The sequence below is a fragment of the Sciurus vulgaris genome (genome assembly GCF_902686455.1).
Source record: "Sciurus vulgaris genome assembly, chromosome: 6".
Lineage (NCBI taxonomy): Eukaryota > Metazoa > Chordata > Mammalia > Rodentia > Sciuridae > Sciurus > Sciurus vulgaris.
Window position 1 is genome coordinate 18317471 of NC_136466.1, and position 25639 is coordinate 18343109.

At 36.1% G+C, this 25639-nt stretch overlaps 1 protein-coding gene across 1 annotated transcript in view; it reads right to left on the reverse strand.

Annotated features, from left to right (window-relative positions):
- Positions 1–25639, reverse strand: part of GABRA1 (gamma-aminobutyric acid type A receptor subunit alpha1) — a 50221-nt gene that overhangs the window by 13232 nt on the left and 11350 nt on the right. Inside the window, exons 4-7 of the mRNA XM_079144600.1 lie at positions 17834–17901; positions 12653–12873; positions 10162–10244; positions 4852–4995 (exon numbers count right to left, since the gene is read on the reverse strand). Of these exons, the coding sequence (XP_079000726.1) occupies positions 4852–4995; positions 10162–10244; positions 12653–12873; positions 17834–17901 (516 nt within the window). The remainder of the gene's footprint in view (positions 1–4851; positions 4996–10161; positions 10245–12652; positions 12874–17833; positions 17902–25639) is intronic.

The window sequence follows — 25639 nt, forward strand, 5'->3', positions numbered from 1 at the left end:
ACTTTAAAAAAAAAAACAAACCTAAGTTGATGCAGATTTACAATGTGAAGATGGAAAAGGTAGATGTGTATTCTCTCTCCAGCTCAGAAAATCAAATGTTCAGTCATTGAACTAAATTTTATTGAGCACTGATTTCTTCTATAGCAATCATGTTCCTTCCAAGTTTTTAAAATTTAATCTTTTCTGATATATCATAATTCTACTGAGGGGCGACTGTAGGGGTATTTTAATAACTGCTTCAAAGTCTATTGAAATAGAAATAAGGAGAAAGAGAAATAAGGAGACTAGTCTACAGTTCTGGGACATTTCACCTTTCTGGGCCCGTGTCCAAGCTTGAAATATGAAGTGGTTGACCAGATAACCACAGCTTTTTTTCCCTCCAGATCTCTCTAAGTTTGGAAATATTTCTCTGGAGATGGTGTACAAGGCTTTATAAATGGGAGTCCTGAGGCTCCATGAGGAGTGCTGAACACCTGTCATTCCACGATCAAAGACAGTTGCTATCCTCATTGCTCTGACCTTGCAGGGTCATCCTTAAATCAACTTCTCCAGAGGAGCCTCTGTATCTCAGAAAGAGGGTCCTTCCATTCCTCTTAGCCATTTTTTTTCCTGAGGATAAATGATTGTCATTCAGGAGAAACATCTTATTCCCAAACTAATCACAATTTCCTTTGAACAAATTTACTTGGGTAAATATGGAGAGCTTCCAGTCATCTTTATGTGTTTTAAAAACATTTTGTGTCATTACATTCTCATTGTTTTCTGGACTTCAATATCATTCTTATGACTAATCGCCAAAGTATTTTATTTTTATGTGTAAGTCATATTTCACGCCCTTGAATCACTGTTGCCATTTTTGTGAGGACTCTCCTTAAAGCTTTGCTGAGCAAGCATCATATGCCGTGCGGGAAGGAGAAGGGGTCTTGCCTAGAATCCAGTTCCAAACTGTTTTTCCTGATACTTCAAGCAGAAATGACCTTTTTCCATTTCTTTACCACTTAACTCTCTTTTACTAGCTGGGTCATGACCACAATGGCAACATTTGCTATTTTCAGCATGGTTTTTACACATCAGACCCTGTTTATAGCAGTTGACATGCATTTTCTCATTTCAAAGTCACACTAATTCATGAATCATATAACAACTATGAGAATAGATGGATAGAGATACTAAAAGATTTGCTGAAAGGAACAGTTAATAAGTAAGTGTTCAAGCCTGCAATTTAACCCTTGTTGCATAATTCTAGAATCTACTACCCTAACTATGCTTCCCTATGTCTTATGTCTATGGTGCCTCTTATTGCTATTCTTTGCAGTTGGAAGCATATATTCTGCAGCCAGAGAGCCCAGATTCAAACCACAGATCCACCTCTTCCCAGCTGTATCATCTTGGAAAACTAATTGAACCCCACTGGGCCTCAAATTCCCATTGAAAAAACCAGGATAATAATAATACAAAACCCCTAGGATTTCATGAGGATCAAAAATTAGAATACTGGCCATAATATTAGCTACTTATATCACTCAACCATGAGCTTCTTGCGGGCAAGGGCTGTGTATCTTTCATCTCGCTTATCCAGGCTCAATCACAGTGTTGGAAGCAACAAATAAAAATTAAAAGCAAAAAACTGTTGAAGGAATAAGTAGATAAATGAATGGGTAATAGAGAGCTATATTGGATTTGAAAGCTGATGATAATGTACCTTTTTTATGTGTCTATAATGATTTTGCTTCACCAGGTGAATAAGTACTCTTCAAAGTGAGGCTCTAATGAATTTTCTTTCCCTACCTTTGATGGCAGACTCTAAGGAAGAGATTGCATCTCTAATGTGTTCGTGCAGAATCAAGAAAACAAATATGGTGTTAGGATTTCCATCATTTCCCCTTTGGTTTCACTGAAACGATCTAGAAGTATTTTGATCTGGGATTGAGTGTTTATGTGTTCAAATGTGTGCTGGTGGCAGGCAAGTAGGATACCCTCTAACCTTGTCAGAGGTGATCTGAACCAATCACCCCCCTTGGAGGACTTGAAGGAAGACAAAGAGTCATTCTCATTGTGAGGCTAGCTCTTATCACCGTTTTCTAGTCTTCTGACAAAAAGGGGTAGGGATATTTCACTGGATGCCATTTATCTTAATGTTTTCAAGGTTATACAAAGAGATGTGAAATACAGCACTGAAGACCTTATACCAGATCTTTGTTTCTTTCCCCTGAGGTCTACTAGGGTAGATTCTTGATGAGCTGAATTCAGGGTCCTATTGTGGGGCTGAACATAAGCATCACACGGAGCTCCCATCCTTGAGAATTTGCTCATTATTCTCCCTCTGCCCAATACTCCTTATGGAAATAGTAGGGGAAAATTCCTATTTCATACAGGCAAACTAGCTGTTCCATCACAGAGTGACCACTTCTGGTGGACTCAGTCCATGAGGTCTGGCCAGTTTGGTAGTCCAACTCACTGCCTCTCATCCCCCTTGCTTTTTCTTTTTCTCCTCTCCCTATTCTCTCTCTCTCTCTCTCTCTCTCTCTCTCTCTCTCTCTCTCTCTCTCTCTCTCTTTCGTAACTGGAATGCAATTAGTTTGAATCCTTAGGAAATGAAATTGCAATGGATTGGGGTATGGCTCAGTGGTAGCAAGCCAGCCTAGCATGCATGAGGCCCTTGGTTCAATCCCCAGCACTGAAAGAGAGAAAGAAAAGAAATTGTGAGGTTGCTCTGCAAATTCAACTGATGAGGCCAACTAATTTTACACATGTGGCAACTGGGGTCTGAAGACGGTTACAGTGACACGCTCAAAGGTGTTTAGAGCTAGAACCAGAGCGGAGGCCCTGCTCCTCTGAGGAAACCTCCAGGCTGGCACACCTTGGCCTACGTACTATTGAAACTGAATTCTTTTCTTGACGTACTCCAACTTCCATTTCTATAATAATAGGTGGCCTCTTCATCCCACAAAATGTTTGCCTCTATTATTTGCAATGCTCTTGGCCTAGAACACGGATTATTTGTCTCTCAACAGATGTAGACTAGCAAAATGAAAAGCCACCTTCTGAATCAATCCTTCGTTAAATATTCTAGTCTCTATTCATTTATGTATTTTTTCATTAATTCAGAACATTTGTCCAGTACCTCCTATGTCTGTCACATCTACTACAAAAATAATAGAGATACAGAGGACAGACATTGTCTCTGCCCTCACAAAAATGTTAATGCTACCATCCATTTGGGTAATTATGGTGTTCTTCTGCTCTTAGACTTTGGACTCTATGAGAGCAAGACCTGTGCCTTGTCCATCATTGAATCTCTAGTGCCTGTCATAATATCCAGGTTATAACAATGCTTGATGTTGAAGAAGCAAATATGGCTTATTTTAGTATCTTTTTCAGTATAGGATATTTCAAAAGAGAAAAGTCTTCAGCACTTTCTATGATTGAGATATGTTCAGGACTACAGCAACAGCTACTACATGTCATTTTAAGCATCTACCAAATAATATTCTGCAGTATTTAACACTATGTCATCTTCAATGCAAAGCTATGACTTTCCCATTTCTTAGAAAAGACCAAAGTTTTTGTTTGGATAAAGGACTTATCGAGAGTAACAAGAATTTCTAAGCAACAGGACCAGACTTCAGTCTCCATCTTTCTCACTGCAGAATCTAGAACCTTCTACCACTCCATTTCTAATAAAAGTCAAACCAAGGAGCAATCTTGCCCATTTTTTTAAACAAGAAGCATAAATATGTAAGCTTGTAAAGAAGCTTTTAAAGAAACAAAAGACAGATCCTATTAAGCACAACTTACTCAAACAATCATATTAAAAGATATCAACCAATTAGTTTAAGGTATTAGAATTATAAGGTTCTCACAACAAAGTCTGAAATCTAACAGAAACTTTTTCTGATAAAAATTGTACTAAATTGTACAAAATCATCTGTCTTTAGAAATCCCAAATCAAAATGAATAGACAAATTTAAATTACATAAGATATCCATAAAAATAATTGTCCATTCATATTAAGTATCTCAGGGATTAAACATTTTAAAATACTGAGCTTGGGGGTGTATAAGTTTTCTTAATTGTTAAATTCATCTCTTATTTATAACTATTCTGGCTTGATGATCACATTATCAGTACAAAATAGTTAGTCACATAATTAACCCTCAGTATTTGAAAAGCTTCAAAAACTCAGTATGCCTCTAATGGTATCTAATGTAGTTCAGAGAACATCATTAGTGAATCGTTACAATACCCAAAAGAAGGGCAATCCACCTACTTTCAGTTCCAACAGGGAGGATCAGTAACATGTCTACAACTCCATTGGCTTTTGCTATGAAGATCTTTGGTTAGAGACACAAATACATTTGTAAAACAAACTGATTTTAGATGTCCCATGTATAATGATCATTGTCACAACTTCACCAAGAATCATTGATTCGTGGCAAGAAATGGGGCCTGGATGATATTAAGAGCCAATATTTGTGGAGAGTTTTTTACAGCAAGTAATCTTCATGGATTTAATCTCTTCTTCCAACAACATGCAGGGTGATCGCAATCAACTTGCAAAATGGAGGAGTAAGGAATTCACCCAGACATTCATCCCTAAGAGTTCACACACTTACCTGCTATGCTACACTGATCACATAGAACCAGTTCCTTATTTTGCAAACAGAGAGAGAAGTCAACTGTCATCAGATGACAGGTCATATGTCTCAGGTCTACAGAGTTTACGTCTACTCTCAGCTCAGCTCACCCCCAGTTTTGCATGATTTTCTAGAGTACTCACTGAGTTCTCATATCCTCAGGGTATATTTTTCTACCCCTTCCTCATACCTGGAGTAAGCAATTGGTACTTACCTGTGCTGGATTGGACAATTCCAGAGTCCACTGTTTGTCCAAGAAGATCATACTGGTTTAAGCGTGACCCATCTTCGGCTACCACCACCGAGCGTGCTGGCTCTCTGGTCCACTCATAGACAACTTCTGCTCTCGTATAAGCATCTGAAAGGAAGAATGTAAAATTATCCCTGCATTTGCCTCTTCGATTCTCTTGGTTAATTGACATGTTTTACTAGCTTCATATCTCATCTCACGGTTTCAGAGGGAAGGTTAGCACAGGAAAACCCACATTCCTTAGTTTGGGAACACCAAAACACCTTTTTCTGACTCTTTCAGTCATTTAGTCACTCTTCCAGCAAATTCCAGCAAAGTTAAGAATCTACAAAGGACAAAGTCCTGTGCTGGGGACAGTAATGAACATAATAAACAAGGCAGCTGATCTCAGGGGAGGTACATGATAGTGGTGGGGACAAAAGCAGATGAGCAAATAAATATAAAGTTTCAATCACGTTAAATGCAAGAAAGTCATAGGCAACTGGATAAAGAGATGGAGAATGACGTGTGGGAGGGGACTATTTTAGGGCAGATAAGGACTCAGAGGGTCTCTGAGGAGTTGGCATTTACACTAATGGGGAGATGGTCCAAGTGAGGTCATGGGGAAGAGCTCACCCAATGCACAGACTAATGATAATTTTCTTCTGATGAAGGTAAAGAGTTGACTAAGTCAATATGACTACAATGAAGGGCATGAGAGATAAAATAAGATCAGAGTCAGTAGCAGCGTTTCATATTATGTTCAGCTAGGAGAAGTTTATGACAAATATGAAAAATAACATTAGAAATTTTGCTACAAAGCTCTTTGCAAAGGAAGTTTGAATTTACTCCCTTTTATCGACTATGCTTCTTATGGATATTTACCACCATTCGGAAGGAAGGCAAATGATGGTAATGAGTTACATTATAGAGCTTTGCTGCTCAATCACTTTCAAATGCCCTGTCACTTCTAACCCAGTCATCTCCTATGGAAGAGGCTTGGCCATAAATCACTGCAGGTTGGAGGACGAGAGTGCTTAGGCTCAGAGAAAAAGAGAAGGAGAAGAAATTCTGCAACCCTTCTGGTTTCTAGTTTCATGTAGGCTGACATAATGGTATATAGTACCATCTGTTTAGCTGCAGAGCGAGGTTCAACATTTAAGGACTATCCCATCCGACACAGTAGGCTGTTTCCAGGGAGTTTGCTGGGAGAGCACAGTAGCAAAAGTTGGCCTTAATGTATAAACCGGACTCACTGGCCAAGGGCCAACTTCTCCATTAGACACAGTGGGCACAGTGCCCAGGCCCCGAAATGCTTTCAAAAGGCCATAGAATGTTTTAATATTTTTTAGATTAAAGATAATAAAATAAACATAACTTCACCCGGCTTACATTCATCTTTATACTAAGGTAGTCAGAAAATATAATTTTATATTCCTCTTTATATTAATATAATCAGAAAATAAATTTTTTAATTTGGTTTTGGAGGAATGGTCCCTAAAGGCAAAGATGCTGAAGACACACACACAAAAGAATTCATGAGGCAGCCCTACTTGACCCAACCCTCACCCCGGGGTAGCCAGGCCGGGGCTCACACGTGAATATGCATGTTCCCAGCCTCAAACGTTATGCAATCTAAAACCAGGGGTGCCTTTTGAAAATGAAGGTGCCTGAAGGAAGAGGCACACCAGGCGTCTGAGGGTCTGAAAGGAAGCTGCTTAAAGTGACCATGTTCCTCTGAGTTGACACAGAAAGATGGAGTCAGTGTTCCCTGGCTTCACACGGGCATCCTCTCTGTCCCAGCATTATTTATGGATCAATGTGCAAATATGTATCTCTTTAAATAATTTTTTTCCCTGTAAGTTTAAGGAAAATTAGTTTAGCTGTTTCTGAGAAAGATCAAGGTGACAAATGCAGAATTTGGAATCTGTCCTTCCTAACTTTTCTACTTTTTAATGGTCCTCGCTGGACTAGACACTGGTACTGTAGGTAGTAGGAAGGATGCATCTGTCAGAAGGGCATAATGTTTTCTGTATTATTTTTAAATCTCTTAGAAGAGGGCAGAGGGCACTCGTTTGAGATGTAACATATTTCGTACGATTTGGAGGAAGCTACGTTCAGTGCAATGTTTTTCTAGTATATGAGAATGTATACCTAAGAAGACATTCTTGGTTGATGGTAGCATGGAACGATTGAATACTCAACTTGGAACAACCTCCAAGGTCATGCAATTTCATCACATTATGCAGGTGGTAAACTGAGGCACAGAATGTTAAATGACCTATGTCAGGGTATATCATGTTTATTGAGAAAACTGAAGAGGATGCCATTCACTCTACTCCACTGTTGTTTTGAAGATTTTTCTAGGCCAAAGCTGCATATGTATTTTCATAAGCCAAGAAAGGATAGTTGGTGGTCATGTCATTTTTGAAGAAGCCAGTTCTAGATCTAAAGTCTCTTCACAACAAATTAACCTCTTGCTATTATATGACGCTGCTATAAGCAATAGTGATTTGTCATGTGTTGTCACTGGGATGCTGATGTAGTTGTGGATGGGGAAATTGTTCCCCACTGACTTCTCATTTCTTCTTCTTCTTATTGGTACTTGGGGTTAAACCCAGTGGTGTTTTATGACTGAGCCATATTCCTAGATCTTTCTGTTTTATTTTGAGATAGTGTCTCACTAAGTTACTTAAGGCCTTGCTAAGTTGCTGAGGCTGGCCTCAAAATTATGATCCTCCTGCCTCAGACTCCGAAGTTGCTGGGATTACAGGTGTGCACCACTGTGACTGGTTTTCTTTCCATATAATTTTAATAAGGCAAGCAATGAAAACTAGTCATGGTGCGTTCTCCCACTGAGCAAGATTATCTGAGTCTGTTTCAATGTCAGTTTCTGTTTTAGTTTAGTCCCTCACACATCTTTTCTCTTTTCTTAAGTTCAAATATTGAAGTAGCATTTAAAGTCTGGTTACTATAATCACTACCCAGTCAATAAACATGTATTGCATAGCTACATTTTATTACTCTCTGCACTAGGAAATGCTGAGTAATATATATCCTGATCTCATGAAGTTTGCAGTCTTCAGACAATAAAAAGTATCATCCAATAAGTAAAACTAATAATTATTGCCATGATAAATAAACGTGTGTTGGGATCAAGAAGACTGATGGGGTTGTGGGTAAACACCTATAAAGTCATCAGGGAAGGCTTTAGGAGATGACATTTATACTGAGATGTGGGCAGACAGAAGAGTAACCCAGGCAGAGAGACGAGCATGTGCAAAGGCACTGAGGTGGAGACGGTGGCATGTTTTTCTTTAACATCAGTTTTTCTATGTAATACACTATTTTCTACACATCCATTTTCTTTTTCCTAAAACACCTTCAATATTTTTCAGGATAAAAATGTGCCCAAATAAAAAATATTTTCTTCCCAATCTCCTTTGCAAATACCATTGGCAGTGTGATGAACATTTGACTATTGAGATAAGAGTAATGCCTGTTAGGATTTTAGGGAAAACTTTAATGTTTTTCACACAAAACCTGGTCTTTTCTTAGCTTTACTGCCTCTTCCCCTTATTTTTGAAAGCAGACACAAAGGCTGGAGTTTCAGCAGCCATCTTGTGATGAGAACAAATATCTGAGGACATCATAACACGTCAGCTTTGTTATGATGCTGAAACAACCAGCAATCAACCAATAATAACTTGCCTTCATAATCTTGTATAAATATATAAATGCTTTTCTTCAGTTATCCTTACTGCTGATAAAAATCCTGACTAATGTAAAAAATATGCAATTCATTATCCAAATTAGGATACTGCTAAAGATAAATGGGGACAGTGTTAGCTATTCTACTATATCAGCACATCTATGGTATATTAGGGATATATCAATACAACCTTAGGAAAACTACCACAAGTAATGTTCCTAACAACAATGCTATGTTATGGACTAGTAAGTTTATGAATGTTCAGACATTTAATATACTACCTGGCATGCAGGTAACCCATACTATATATTATCATTGTTAAAAATGGAACTGGTATTCAGGATAACACGTACTAGCCCCTGATTGAAACGTATGTTAAATTGAGGAAAGTGTGGGGAGAAGGAAGTTATCACCAACAGCCTGATTAGCTGACGATTTTTGAGGTAGATTATCCTTAATTTTCTGTACAGAATGAGCTTTATAAATAGAGAACATTTTCCCTCCACACCTTGTGCTGCTAGGACCATGAAGGTCCTTGGTAGGCTGTTTTCCTGCAAGACTACTATTTTTCTTCATGAATCATATCTTCACCAAAATAATGGCTCCGATGCCTGTCTAGTGAGAACACAAAGCTGGTTAGGTATCCCAGGAGTGGACTCAGTCCTTGTAGGCAACACCTTTGCAGGACATCAGGAACTCTCAATTCATGTGCACATGCTGGTCAAAAGCAAAAGGGCAGAAAGAGGACCACAGAACCCAGTTCTCCAGGCCACTGTTCTCTTGGCCTCTCTGAGATGCACCTAAGTCTATCCAAACACTAGGAGCCCAGAAAGTCATCATGAAGGAGCTGTATCTAGAAGACCATTCAAAAGCATGAGCACATTCATGAATCCTATGCAATGTTCCAACTGATCAGGAAAGATTTAAGAACTAGAAGAATAAATTATTTTCTAGAAATCTTCATAAGGGGCAAGCTTCATTTTTTTGCTGGCTAACATTATTTCCAACTTGCAATTATTCTTAAGATCAGATGACGCCAGTAATGATATACAAAGTATGCAATAATCTCTGATTACTGGGAGGAAAATTTATCCACGAGGTACAAGCCTCTTACTCCACACTTCAACAAAAATAGAGTTCTTCCACTCAATAGCCTAATCTATACTTTGTAGTCTACTAGACAGAGAATTGCCCTGATATAGTATTAGACAAGTTATCCACCAGTCCACCTAACGATAGCAAAACTTTTGAGAATTAAAGTAGATGAAAGCAAATAAATAATTACATTATGAGGTGGGGAGTATCCTAATGTCCCTGATTGATTTTTATACACTGTGTATGTGCACTGAGACATCACAGTAAGCCCCCTAAATATATATGATTAGTATGTGTCAATCAAAAATAAAATGAAACTTAAAAAACACACAGAGAAAACTACTTATAGGAAGCATTTGCAGCATGTTGCTTTTTGAAGTTTCTTGATGCCTTTGTGTCTCTCCAACAGACATAAATAATTGGAGGTTTCTTGATAAAGTCTTAGATCTCTTGTAAGAGTAAAGAAAATGTGAGGTAAATGTACTCACAGCTTCCAAATTTTAATGGGCAGGCATGGGCATCCATAGGGAAGTCCTCCAAATGCATTGGGCATTCAGCTCTCACAGTCAGCCTGAGGAATTAAGAGAAAGAAAGGCACAAGCAAAAGACCTGTAGATTAGATGCTCCCAGACAATTAGAGCAAGATGTTATTAATAGAAGCGGAGATATGAATAAAACAGGAGAGAGACAGGCATAAACTACGTATCATGCTGACTTGTTTGTAATTTAACATGCAAAAACAATTATTTATAACAATGACTGAATTCTGTCCAGTTTTTGTTTGTTTGCTTTGAGAAACTAGGCAATACTTGATTTTATGCAATGAGCAAGCATTGCCCAAGTTTCCCAACTAACATATCATCCAATAATCTACTGGCTACAGCAAAACTTTTAGGAATTAAAGTAGATATGAACAGATACATATTTGCATAATGAGGTTATGGGTATACCAATTACTCACATTTGATTATCACACAGTGTGAATGTGCTTTGCAACATTACAACAAACCCCCTAAAATATGTAATTATTGTGTGCCGATAAAAAATAAATAAAACTTAAAAAATATATGCATAAATACTAATTCATCCTGGGTTGAGAAGAAGATATCAATAGCAAGAAAGAGCAGAAACATTCTCCTGTCCTAAATGAAGCTCTGTCTTCTACCCTAAGTATTATCAAATGCATAAAACAAAGATGGATTGGGGGAAGGAGGAAGTGTCCTCAGGCTTGGTGAGACTGAGATTAAAGTCTTCTTGAGAATTTCTACGTGACATCATAGTATTCCAGCCAGTTATTCTTATTACAAACCCACCACCTAGTTGGAGCCAGGTCTCTGCTACACTTCTCCTTAGTCCCTGGAATGTTCTGGGGAACTGATTTCTATTCATGTTTTTAAAGAAAAGGATGTTGAGGAAAGAATCCACTGAAATATAGTTGCTCTCCATTTGTAGAATTATGAAGGAATTTATATTCATTTTCTTTATATGATTTTAGCAAGTTTTTATTACCCATATTATTATGTCACTAAAAAATGTGGTGGGCTGGCTTTATAGCCAGTGAAATTATTAAGTGAGCTTAACACTGATTACAGCAAATATGAAAAGAATAAGTTAATGACTAAATTGCATTCTTAAATCAAACTGCAGTAACATGTTACCAAAGGTGGTGAGAAATTTTAGGAGATGGTTTGTAATATGCTGGTTATTGATGAAGAACTTAACATCCACCAGAAAACAGTTATCATAAACTAGTTGGTATTGCAAATCCCTGCCCAGAAAATTGCTTCCTAGGAGGAATGAACACTAGATTTAGGTTCCAAAGCAAATGCAGGTTTTTGTTTGTTCGATTGTTTGTTTTGTTGTTGTTCGTCTTTTTAACCAAGGAGCATTTCACATTTCAAACATATTTAGGTTTTGGTGTTTTGTTTGGTTTTGATGTTTATTCTGAAGTTGTATTACACTGTGATAGTTGGGTCCAATACCTAAATGGCTTTTGAAGCAATTTTTTTCTTTTTCATTTGGGTGTTTATGTTTGAAAATGCAGGTATTCTGGCAGCAGTTCTCTCCAAGAGAAAATTATCACTCTATTCCCATGCTGAATGCAACCCACTAAATTGAGAATTTTGCCTCTATTACCGTTTTATACTAAAGGAATAACTGGACAGTCTGAGTTACCTGGTGTTGCCAGGTCTGTGAAAGCATCATTCTAACAAGTCATCTGGAAATGAACTATGGAAAATTCAAAATTTTCCATAAATTGGGAATATTCTTAAACACCTCTTATTTTCCTTTAAAGTATTTCTTTAAGATATTTCTTTAAAATAATCCAAACTTCTTTTGATCCATGCTTTCTTCTTTCAACCTTAAACGTATTGAGCATATTCTAGAGGCTGACTTTTGCAATCATCTTGAAAAGGGAGAAATATTTATATACCAGAAATATGTGTATATATAGTCTTAAGCTTAAGCAAAATTAAGAATATCCATCCACTAATACCATTTGAAAATTCATGTACTATTTCATGAACACATTTCCACATGAATTTTTATTTTCTTTTAAAAATTTTTAAATTTTTCCCATTTCTTGTTTTTCATTCTTTTAAGTAGAAAGATTTCGAATAGACACCATCAGATAACTTTTGGAAATTTAATTCAGACCTGACTGAACAGTTGAAATTCATGAAGTTTTAGTGGGAAAATGAAGTTCCACATATAGAATTAGAGAAGGTCGAAGAGATACATTTTTTTTTTGTATTGTCTAACACACACAGCAAACATTTTTTCTCATTTTATATAATCATTGTTTGAACATGTTAATGCTTCCGTAATGTTTCAGCAGACTAAGATTTCACAGGAGAGTAATTTTTAAGGTTGGAAAACTAGAAAAGCAGTGTTCCACTGTCACCCCTCAGCTTGGGGGTTGCTGTAGTTGGAAGGGAAATGCAGAGAAGGTCAAGGCTAGCGTGCTATTGGGCTCACCTCATTGTGTACAGTAAGGTGCCGTCCTCTGTGATCCGCAGCAGTTTATTAGGCATTGTCATGTTATGGGCCACAGACTTCTTTCCATTGTGAAAAAAGGTGTCTGGAGTCCAGATCTTACTTGCCATTAGGTTGTTTAACCGGAGAACTGTCATGGGTCCTTTAAATTTTAATCTCTCGTCCTTCCAGCTTTGACGGAAAAACACATCTATTGTATATTCCTAGGTAATTTTGAAAAATGGCAGAGTTTACTGTGCTGTGATTTGCAATGCAAATATCTGACAAACAATGCATAATTCTTCTAACTTTGGAAGGCAAATATGAGCTAGATGATGTTTTAGTACATTGGTGGCAGTACGTACGTATTAGTGTCAGGTGAATCACTGGTTGGTGTAACAGTTTTTAAAAAATATCTATAATACATGGCATTTTTCTTTGTAATAGGAAAATGTTTCCAGTTATCTCTTGAGATACATGAAAAGAAGTTAACCCTGCCCCACTAGGCCAACACTAAAAGAATAGAACACAAAACTGTTGAGAAACAATCTTATGCTAGAAGATATGTGTAGGAAAATATTTAAATTAAATATTTCCAGCCATACAGATAAAGAGTAGTCTTTGGGGGAATTCCCATGGTCTCTGAAAATGTCACACCCAAATCTGTCAATTGTGAATCTAACTTAGATGTGAAGAGCCCATCTTTTCTCTGGCTAGGTAAATGCTTTCTCTTTCACAGATTGTATATATATAGACTTCCAATTCTCTGTATGTAGACTTCCAATTCTCCTATTGTCCTACACAATGAAGAAGATTATGAAAATAGGAATTCATTTCCTCTGGTAATTTGGATCTGCCCCCGACCCAAAAACAGAAGAAGAATACAGAGTATGTGGGGGGGTGTGAGTGTATGTTTGTGATTGTACATGTGTCTAAGTCACATGAAAAATGTGTGAAGCTCATCATCATTCACAGCTAGGGAATCTATTTATTTGAATAAACACAGCATTCCTTATGGCAATACCCAGAGACAAACATCTGCTAATCTGAAAACAAGCAATTTGACTTACCAGTTCCTAAAATTGAAAAGAGTAACATTCATCTTCCTTGCAGTTCTTGCTACACTGGTACTAAATTTGGAACTCAATGGTTGGAAATAAAGATCACCACATTCTCCATTAATCTTATCATGCTCAAAATCAGAAGGAGGACTAACTTGAAAGCACCATCTTACATTTTCCTAATCCTCTAAGCCCCAATGCATCTGTAAGCAGCTGTTCTTCAAATCTTACACATATCATCTTTAGGATGTACAAAATACATAATGTGTGTCTTTAGTCATTTTGTGCACAAATTTAACCACCTGTCTTTTTTCCCCAGGATGTAAGCAAGACTGGGCAAAGACTGGGAGATAATCATTTTGGCACATGTTTGATATTGCTCAGCCCTTACTGATCAAATAACTCACAATAAGTGGCAAATGGCCTATGATGCAATAACAGCAGGGATAATAGTTGACTGAGACAAAGAAGAACACATAACCTGATTCTGTTCTGTTGACGTGGGCAAGTTACCTTGTTTGCTGGTTAGGTTTTACTGTGTCTAGAAGTGTCAGATGAAAGTCATTGTGATACAAGATAGGATTTACTCACCAGCAAACATTCTTAAGCATTGCTAAATTCAGCAGAGGGAGAACGATTTAGGCTCAGTGCTGTCAGAGAAACACATGGAGGAGTAGGATGGGCGTACAATGGTATTTTTCATGAGGAGAAAAATGGGGAAAGAGACTGAATTATACCAGGAAGTGATACAGGGAAGCAGCATTTATCCTGGAAATAAGGTGGCTGAATCTCTAGTCTGGGTTCAGCATGTTCTCCTTGTGAAGTAGGGATAGATATATGAGGATATTTATATTACTCACAACCTAGTCACATAAGTTCCATGTATCTGACTGAACTTCTTCAGACTTGTCAACAACAGAGGGAATGGCCACTTGTAAATCAAAATTCTTAGTATGTCTAAGAGGACCATATCCCCATGAACCTTAACATTTTGGTTCATTTGTTTGCTAGCTCCAAGGAGAATTTTTTTAATAAATTAAATATTAAAGATTAAATAAATTTAAAATAGATTTTTTAACAAATTTTCAAGATATATCCCAAATGCAATGATTCCCTCCCAAATAAAGAAAATTATATCAAGATTTGCCAAAAGCCTAATGTTTTCATGTTTATCATGTTAATAGCCAGCCTTGCTTGATCACCTGTGTTAGTGGCAGACAGTGGCAGACAATGAAATCCTCCAAATTCATTTCACATAGGCTGTCTTCAAATACTGTACCAGTCACCAATGCACACTAACTTGTTAAGGTTGATTTCCATTTTCCACTGTATTAAAAGTAGAATTGAAAACTGAAATTAAATCTGGTGACAGTGATCAGCTCCTGCCTAAGCAAGAGTATAAATATTTAGCTTCCCATTTTCTAAGAACTACCTCTGCATGATTGTCATGGCAGCAGTAGGTGGCTCCCAGTAGCTATTTATATAGCAGAACCTTACTTCTATGGCCAGAATTCATTAGCTTAAGAATAGGCATCTGGACCAAGATAGGCAGACCCCTTTCTTCAGAACTTGGAATAAGAAGGAGGAGTGGTGTAGATCTGTAAAATTAGTTGTTATGAAAATAAATTTTAAACCTGCTGGCTAAATTATCTCCAGGAAATTTGTAGCCCAACTAAGTCTCCATGATCTAACCTATGAAAGTGGGAAAAATTAACTTGACTATTGTAAGAAGTGAGTTCCTATTTGTGAACAACTTGTACGAATTTCTAGAACATAGGAAGCTCATAGTAGATGTTAGAAATTATTCTTTGTCTCATTTTATTATTTTTTCAACACAAATTTGTATTTAAATTAGATTTCTATAAGGCTGGGAATGCAAAAATGGGTCTTTTTTTTTTTTTTTTTTAAGTTGTACAGCAAGGATTCTGAGGAAAATGAGAAGGTGATCATGACCATGCCAAACTCAAGCAGCATGCAAAAGAAGGAACTCCATGAAAAGAGTCTGAACATATAGGAAACTCTGCTGAAAAAATCTTTTCTTCAAGTTTCAGGGTTTCAGTCCACACCATACAAGTGAAAAATCTGAGTTACTCCATTCAATAAAGCAGGTCCCTGGAGAATGTGAGCCTTATTCTGAAGATCTGGGACAAAACATCCGCTATGTTCCTAAATAAATATTGTGTGGAACTGTTATCACTTGTACCATTTATTACCATCTGTGTGTGCTTTGACTTCATACATTTTAAGCACTATGGAAAACAAGACTCTATGATTGTGCTGCCTGGATATTTCTGTCAGAACCTAGTGCCCTGGGAATGTGCTGTTTGATGGCCAATTAATGATTTTTAAAATCAAGTTAAGGAGTTGTCCTAATTTTGTTTTCTATTCCAGATGAAGTCAGATGCCTTGGGAACCATGCAGCCCATAGGGAAGGATAGGCTGGAATCTAGTTGCCACAGTTAGCTAATGGGTCACTTTCCTTCTCTAGAAAATGTGAATACGAGTAATATTTACATAAACCATTTGCAATGAGAATCAGATGAAACATGATTTGTAAAGCTTTTGCATAGTGCCTAAGGTATTGTGAGCATTCTCTAATGGTAAATGCTATTGTGGCTACTGTTATTAATTAGGTATTTTATTAGTTCTCACTTTAAGTCTTACAAAGCTTTTCCTGTTTTGAAAAATAGCTTTGTCATTCTACCTTCTAACTTTGATTGCCTCTAAATCATACTTTTTTTTTTTTTTTTAATGCACGATTCTTCCATAAAACGGCTCAAAAGATTGATCTCCTGAAGCAAGGTGATCAGGTACAATTTCCACTAGTCACTTAGTCAATCAGTGGCAGACCTATGGCCAATTTGATCCTTTGAAAGCACAAATCAAACGTGGTCTGATTCACAAGTTTTATGCAGTAGACCCTGGCTTTGAAACTGTTATTCCTATCTGATGTTTGACCAAAGGACAAACATGAAATGTTCAAAATAACCATAGGGCTGCTGTTGTATCAAAAACCTATTGTGTGCATTTATTCTAAGAAGAAGAAAAAAATCTCATTTGAGAGAAGCCTTAGATGCTTAAGCAATTTGCCCAGGACACGCTGCTGCTGCTGGTGAGATTTGAATTCTGCCAGTCTGAATCCTAGAACCTTCTCTACCAGCCTCCAAGACTGATTGCCTCATAGAAAGCAAACAGTTAATATTGTTAACAGGTGAGGAAGTACCACAAAATCTTTTGTGGATTACGTGGAATACAGCTAGAAGGGTTTGAATTTGACCTGAATAATTCTGTAACTTTTGTCCTGACTCACTCTGAGCTACTTTGAAAATCGAAAGATTTTTACACTAAACACTAATAAAAAGGCATTTAAGAAAATAATTTCTGTTAATGTATCTTTAAAATAGTCATAATGGTATCTCTTCTTGGCCTCTATGATGCTTTACTTACATAGAAGCTTGACCGGTGTGAATTTAGAATATTATATAACATCTGCAATGTTTTACTGATTTACCATCTCCTATCAGATGGGCTAGAAATGCATGTTAATTTATTTGAGGTGGGAAGAGAGAGGACAGGTATACCTTCATTTTATTTGCACTTTGAATAATAATTTGGTGAACCTTTTTTGCAATGGAGCAGAGTAGTTAACATTAGTATATTTTAACTATTTCTCTGCCTAATCCTGGTCAAATATTCACTCAACTGTTTTCTCTTTAGAACCAAAAAATAATTCAGAAATTACAATATCAATGGTTATTCTGTAAACATTACTAGCTACCTTAAAATCACAATATCCTTGGAGTCAACATGGCACCTTAACTAAAGTGAAAGAGAACTCGCACATGGCTTCCAGAACACAAACCAAGACAAAGCAGTCGTTCCAGGGTTGGAGGAAAAGGAAGAAGCACGTGGTTAAGAACCACATAAATAGTATTGATCTGGGAAGAAAATGGCTGTATATAATATATACATACACACACACAATATTAGATATTATATACATAGAGACAAAAGGGGACACAAAGAAATATTCAAGCTTTTTCAGGTTGCTCCATAAGAACTTAGTCAATTTTTTTGCCCCAAACTTAAATTTAAAGTATACGGAAGATGCAGTGTCACTTACCATATCGTGGTCTGAAACTGGTCCGAAACTGGTGACGAAGATGTCAGTCTTCACTTCGGTTACACGCTCTGATGAAGCAGGAAATTGGGCCAGTGAGTGTCTATCAACAGCCCTTATTAGATCTCACCACCACATACTCACACCCAAATGGGAAATTTATTGGCTTTGATTAGCTCTTTCTAAAATTGGTCCACTGTGTAGTCCTGATAATTTACTGCTTACACATGGAATTTCACAGTTAATATGTTCAATGGAGAATAGAGCCCAAATATGCCACGTTGGGAGGCAGACTTTATGGAGAACCCAGCTGCTTCCTAATGAATTCGTCAATAAAGGAGATAGGTGCCTAAAGGATACTAAACCACTTGACATTATGCTAGCATAGGAGTATATCATAGCTTAAATATTTTTACACAACTAGACAGATCCTCCAAGTATATAGGCTACTCTTGGGAAGTATATTCTATGTTTTGGCAAGCTTTCTTAACTCTTCAAGCTCTCAAGAGAATGTTTTAGAAATGATTGATTGCTTTCTTGCACTAAATCTTAACTGAATTATCCAAATTCCTCCCTGGGAAAAATATGAAAACCTATGTAAATATTTTCAATATTTAGGATAAGTAGAACACATTATGGCATAGAAAAAAATTCATTTAATGCATTCTGTTCCATGTTCAATGTAATTTTATTATATTGGCCTCTGAGGACATATATATCAACCAATAAAACGTATTTGCTGTAGTTCTGTGACAACTCAACACAGACATTGTCAAAGAAATACAGTCACTTATCAAGAAATTGAAAAAATGTTGCTTGAAGAAAAGGAAACAATTTGTTGAGGGGTGGGAGTGAGAAATACGTCTGTGTCATTTTCACCTTAGCTCTGAGAAATAACAGTCTAGTATCTTAAGCAGTGCATTCGTCAGTATCTTTGTATCTCTGGCACAGAATATTAAAAACATGATCCTTTAAATGCAATAATAAATTCCCTTGAAAATTAAAAACTGGTCTGTCTCCTTCAATTAACTTGTGAATAGTTAAGACTTTCAGCATAAATTCCTAGCAAAGAGGTCATGTCATCTGCTACACATTATGCATATTTCAATTGATAAAACTATTTGAAGTTGGAGATATTCCCTTCAATAATGAATCTAATGTTTTCTTTGTTGTTCTTTTTTTTTTGCAAAAATATCATTGGCTCAAAATGTTCAAATAAACCCTTGACACAGGAGTTATCTGGAATTTACCCTTTAAACAATTCGAAGACGTAGCTTGTGACAAAGAAAGTAGAGTTGTGTATTTAGAACTCACTTCCAACTTCAACTTCAACGTGCTTCAGCAACTGTGCATGGGTTGAGAGGCACAGTTGTCTCAGCAAGTCCAGCTCTGTCCTCATAAGGTCCTTGTTCTTGTCTCCTCCAGCATTTCCCCACTAGACACGGCTCTCTATCAAAATGGACTCCTCTCTCAATACCACACTTTCTCTCGCCACAAGTATTTTTTTTTATTTTTAACTACACTACCACGTATCCTTAGTAAAAACATCTTTATTTCTTAAGACTCCATCAAGAGCTTACATTATATTAAAATATCAGGAAGACTTTTCAATTAAAAAAAAAAACAAAGAAAATCTATGCCTCCTACTCATGAAAGCTAGACTATATCATATAAATAAGCTCATTTTTTTCTTTTCACTTTCATCATTTTAATTTGTGGATCAAGTGAAAGAGCCATCACTGGATATTCTTTGATATAATAAGATACACCTTTCTTAGTATGAAAAAGAACAAAAACATGACAACAAATAATCACGTGGGCATATTTGCATGCTCTATTCTTTTATGCCAAGTCCCTTGTTGGAAATAAGTTTGTTTCTTATCATTTATAAATCAATAAAATGCAATTAAATGCTTCTGAAACAGTGCAGTAGGAGAACTGATGTCTAAATTATCATCTGACATGTCTTGATATGATCAAATGTTCCTGTTTTACTATTTTTATAGTTGACTCAACCTCATTTTGCTTCCAGGTTTAGTTGCTGTTCCCTACTGATTATAAAACACAAGTAAAACACAAGTAAATATCTTATGGCACTTAGTGACATGGATGGAATCAAAATTTTGTCCATTATTTTCATTTTATTTGTTTTTTGAGATGCATGATAATTTAAAGTATAGCTATTGATCCTATCTGCAAACTTACACGTTTGGCTGCCTGAGGCAGCTCTCTTGGAAATCTTCCCTATTGTCTATTTCTTGAGTGTAGTAGAGAGCATAGTTCTACACTATAAAGAAATGCCCTGGGATAGCTAGTTTTTAAAAAAAAATGGCCCACTAGGTGCTTTAGAGCAACTGTTTTGTATTATTTTGCATAAAAAAGTGCCCTGAAGAAGTGAAGTGTCCATTTAGCGAATATAGGGGTCATTTTTCCTCCATTGTTTTTAGATTCTTAATAGATGACCATGCTACAAAAGCAACAAACTAAAAGCCTATTTATAAAGATTATTGAACCAAACAGGACATGGAACATGGTTAAGTTTAGAAACATTTACTGCCATGCATAATTGTTACTGTGCCATACAGAGATTAGGCATAAGTGGAAAGCAATTTACATAAATGACTACAACTACATTTTTTTTTCATTTTTTTTTTTTCTATCCTTGGCCCAAAATTTATTTACCACACTGGTTCATCGTCTTCAGATACTTCATCTGATTTCATACCAGCCACCTGCATCTGAGCTATTCCAAAACTCACCTTTACAATATTCCAAGGCAAGTACTCTGACCTGGATCCCCTACATCACAAGTCTCTGAAATGACCTTCTCACCAAGGACTCTAATCATAGATGCATCCCTGTTCGCTATGTTTTTCTTTCTCTTCCAAACATTAAAAAAAAAAAAAAAAAAAAAAAATCTGTGTCAGAGAACTGAAGGATGCCTGGGAGGGACTGCAGTGACCAGTCAGCTACTAAGTGGGCGGGATGAGGGAGGGTATATAGAGGGAAAGAAACAAAGTAAGAAAAGGCTCTGCACACAGTCCTGTTCCTGCGAGGACAGGATCGTTACAGAAGAGAGGAACCGCTTTCCACACTTCCCCTTCTAATGTATTTCCCTTGCTACATACCCAAACCATTTTCTTTGATTTTTTCTTATCAGCTGTTTACAGTGAATGTTCAATGGAACAGGTTTCCATAGCTGGAAAACTCTGCTTATTACCTATTTCCTGTGGAGGATTCAACATTAGCATCTTTAGAAATTATTTTTAAGTAGTTATCATCAGTCTTGTTTATCTGTTTCACCAAGTTATTTGGGGATGCAACTCTAAAATGTTACCAAAGTTTTATGGAAAATTTGAGGACAATTAATACAACACCATTTTGGTAAAAAACAAAATGAAAAAGTTTTAGTGTAAGTTTAGAAAACTCAGAAAGATGTGAAAAAAATAAAAAATATTTCTGGGTAAATAAATAAATTAATAATAATGAATAAACCTACTTTTCATTCAAATCTATACTTTATGATTTTCCTCAAACTACATCTCCATTTAGCCCAATATAATTTCAATGACAAGGAGTAGGTTGCTTTGGTCAAAGTAAATCCCTGAATATACCAGGAATTCCCTGAGTGCTCTGTGAGGTCATTCTGTTTCAAGATAGGAGGTTTACAATCCCAAATGCAAATGTTCTGGAGAGCACTGTGAATGAATTTCAGCAAAATCTCACAGTGGTATGGGTAACTCCCCTTCCTGGCAAAGAAATGGTGATTTGAAATTAAGACCTTCTTAAGCTCAGGACCAGGTCTAAAAGGAGAATGTTCATGTACTATACGCTGTGGTTGAGGTCTACGGAATTTGTTCAGGAACCCTCCTTTGCCCAAGTGCTGGGGAAATTCACTTCTCTCCAAGAGCTACCCTCAAGCAGATTCCCACAGAATATCTATCATCTATCCAATACCTATCAGATCTCTATCTGTTAATGAACATTAGAATCAAAATCATGTTTTCTTAATACCAGAAATATTTGACTAAGTACCAGAGTCTATGTTATTAGAAATACCTGAAAGGTACCCAAGACCTTTTTGTAAATCACATGGTGAAAAGTCAACATATTTTTTGTGCTTTGATGTATTCTATTTAAGAGCATATAACATGAGTCAAGAAATTCAAATGAAAATTAGGAAAAATAATTATAGACCCAGTTAAATCAATATATAACTGAACCCCTTTATATAACTAGGAAATTCTCTGAAAATGGATATCAGTAAAATAAATTGGATAAAAGAAACATTCAAAGAGCTTATCCATTGAATAATTTTTTCAATGATATTTTCTTCATAATAATCTTTCCATGTCCAGAATAAATGAAAGCTGACAGATTAAGTATAAAAGTACACATATATTCAAGTTGTCAGGGGAGAATACGGAATAGAGTTATACAAAATAGGATCATAATAATGATGATGATTGCTATTAAAATTGTTGAAAATAGCTCAAAATAATAAATTAATGTGTGAAGTATCTGAAGATAAATAAATAAAATTTAGTCCTTAAACAAGCACACCCATTCAATGCTATATATGTATATGCACATACATACAAGCATATGTATAAATATGTTCAAATACTGTAAATTATGTTTTCCAGATAGCAGATCTGTTTTTACTGGGAATTTCCTACAACGTTGATATCCTGCTGATAAGTATTGAAATAACAGATGTTTTGAAGTGATAATTCAGAAAGATGATTAGTATCAGAGGTATAAATGAGAAAAGTGGTATATGAAAGTAAGTAGTAAGCACATTGGATTAAGACTCTAAGTACTCAGGTTTTAACTCTGATTTTCCTTGAGAACAAGCTGCATGATTTTTAGGAACAATCCTATAATCTCTCTGAATCTATTTTCTAACTCTTTGAATAAAGAAATACCTATACAGTCAAATACATAGCATCAGTGTGAAGGTTAAATAAGATTGCAATGCCAAAAATACTTTGAGAAGTATTTGTTGGGTGAGTTAATTTATCCAACTAATGTTTACTTAGGATTTTCTATGTTCCAGCTAGGCACAATGCTAAGTCACAGCAATATAATGATGAATGAAGGTGAATATGCTCCTTCTCTAGCATACCTCAGAGTTTTTTTTAGAGAAAACGTATTTTCGCTAGACTGGGTTGGTAGGTAAGTAGGTAGGTAGATGGATTCAAAATGGTATAATTTTAAATACAGTTATACATAGACCCACAAACATAAATTAGCCTAATTAAATTCAGATCATTTTAAAGTGTTCTGAAAGAATGTCCTGAAAACAGATCTGAGAGATGAGAAAAAGTCATTCATGGCCAGATCTAGGAATAGCATTGAAGAGGAAAAATCAAGACAAAGGATCTTTGGTGAGAATAAATGTGTCCTGTTTAAGAAAGAGAAGGTGAGGCATATCTGGAGCCTGGTGGTTCTAATGATCATGGTACAAGACGATGCTCTTGAGGTAAGTGGGACCACATTTGAAGAGTCTTGTATATTTCAGAAAGCCACTGACCTTTATTCTTATGCCGTAGGAAGCCTTTGGGTACTGAAGTAACGTGATGTTACTTGCAGTTTAGAAAGACAGATGAAACTATGTGGATAATGGATGGTAAGACTGTAATAAAGAAGTGGAATGGAAAACAAAGAGGGCAGAATTGTAGTTGGTATTTATTAACAATACTTATCACAACAATTTGTTCAATGTGGCACTCGTCATATTTTCACTGGAAATGCTCTCTATTAAGGAACTCAGAGTAATATTCACTAGACCAGGTTCCAAGGACCCATAACTTATGAAGATCTATTGCCTCCTTTAAGCTACTCTATTAATTCTTAGAGACAGACCCTACATGGATGCCAAACAAACTAGTTAGTCATCATAATAAAATTTATCTCAAAATCCTACTTTAAAATGTTCTTGTTTGGAAAGTGAGAGTATCCTGGGCTCCCACATAAACATCAATGTATACTCCAATGGACTGGGTAATGTGCTAGCTCCTGGCTGACCTGCCTAGAGCAACATTTTTGCTCCCTGTCCTTTGTTTCTATTCTTTTATTTATTTATTTTTTGTTTTTACAGATCGTATTTTGATTCATTGTACACAAATGGGGTACAACTTTTCATTTCTATGGTTGCACACAATGTAGATTCACACCCTTCGTGTAATCATACATGTACATAGGGCAATAATGTCTGTTTCAGTCCACTATCTTTCCATCCCCCACTCCCTTCTGTCCCATTTCCCTCTACACAATCTAAAGCTTCTCCATTCTTCTCTTACCCCGCCCCTTATTATGTATCATCATCCACTTATTAGAGAAAACATTCAGCCTTTGGTTTTTTGGGCTTGGTTTATTTCACTTAGCATGACATTCTCCAACTCCAGCAAATGCCTCTATTCTTTTAATGCCCTAACAATATTGGCATCTATTCCCTGATTGATAGGTAGAGCTACTTAATTTTGGCTCTAACATTTACCTACTAAGTTGGAATAGACAGTGAAGCTTCAAGATGCCTAATCAATCCTGCCTTTGTGTTTTTGAATTCTAAGAACACGGATGATATAAGCATCTCAAAGAGGAAGGGTAAATTTTATTACAATAGACATTTATCCCATTTGCACTGAGAGATTTCTGCCTTCCCTCCTTATAATATGAACAATTTCCACTGGGAAAGAGCTAAACAACCTTGAGGGGTTTCTTTGGTACATATAAATCTTGATCTAAATTATACAAGTTATTACAGTTTTGAAGCATTATACCTTCTGTTATAGTATTTTAGTGATATGAGAATGATAATATAAAAATCTTGGAGGAATATTCTAACACGTTAGGTCCTTGTTTTCTGCTAAATTTTCCATAAATTATAATCTGTGAAGTTTAGCAATGACATTCTTGTCTTAGGTATCATACATTCTTTTTCAGTTACAGATTTCAGATTCTGCCAGGAAAAAAAAAATCAATAGCCTATAGAAAAAAATGCGTTTTAAAGATCTCATGTTGGTACTAGAATCAAGATGGGAAATATAAAGTATTAAAAAGGTCCAGAGTAGTTGCATGGGAAATAAACAATAGCTATTTACTGAGACTGACCTTTAAATTTGAGTGCAGTCTCAAAGGCTTTGTTTTATCTCAAAAAATGCTTGGTAGCTGCTTTATACACAAAAGGAAAGATGAGAGTAGAACGTTTCATAAACACGCTAGAACATTCCTTTGGGTATCTAAGTTGGATGTATTGGACAAGCTGGATTCATGAACCAACTGGAGAGCTCGGCAGGAAAGGTTAGAAGGTGCTCTTCTGTTCATTTTAACAGTTCCTCTTGGATTTTCGGTAGCTGTCTTATCTCAAAAACTCAACTGAGGTATAGAATGTCTTGATATAGTATTTTTGTGAAAATGGGTTGAATTTGCCAAAGTCTGAACAGCTGCTCCACACTTTGCATTAAAATAATAAGATAAAACTACAGAGCTTCAAAAGGAAGGATGCTTGTGAGTAGAATTTCAAAGCAGAATACTGAAGGCTATTTTCTGAAAAAAAAAAAAAAAAAAAAAAAAAAAAAAAAAACCAAAACACTAAAATAATAACAAGAAAAAGGAATTGAATAACCCCAAAACTTTTTATATTTTATTTTTTCAGATCTTATAAGTGGAATCATTTTAATTTATCTAACAGTAATACACTGTGACAGAAATATCTTTGTCCTCTCTATTTTTGAAATTCTGACTTTTTAATTTAAGTACAAAATGCATGGTTTTCCTTAGTTAAAAATTAATACAATTTTTCTC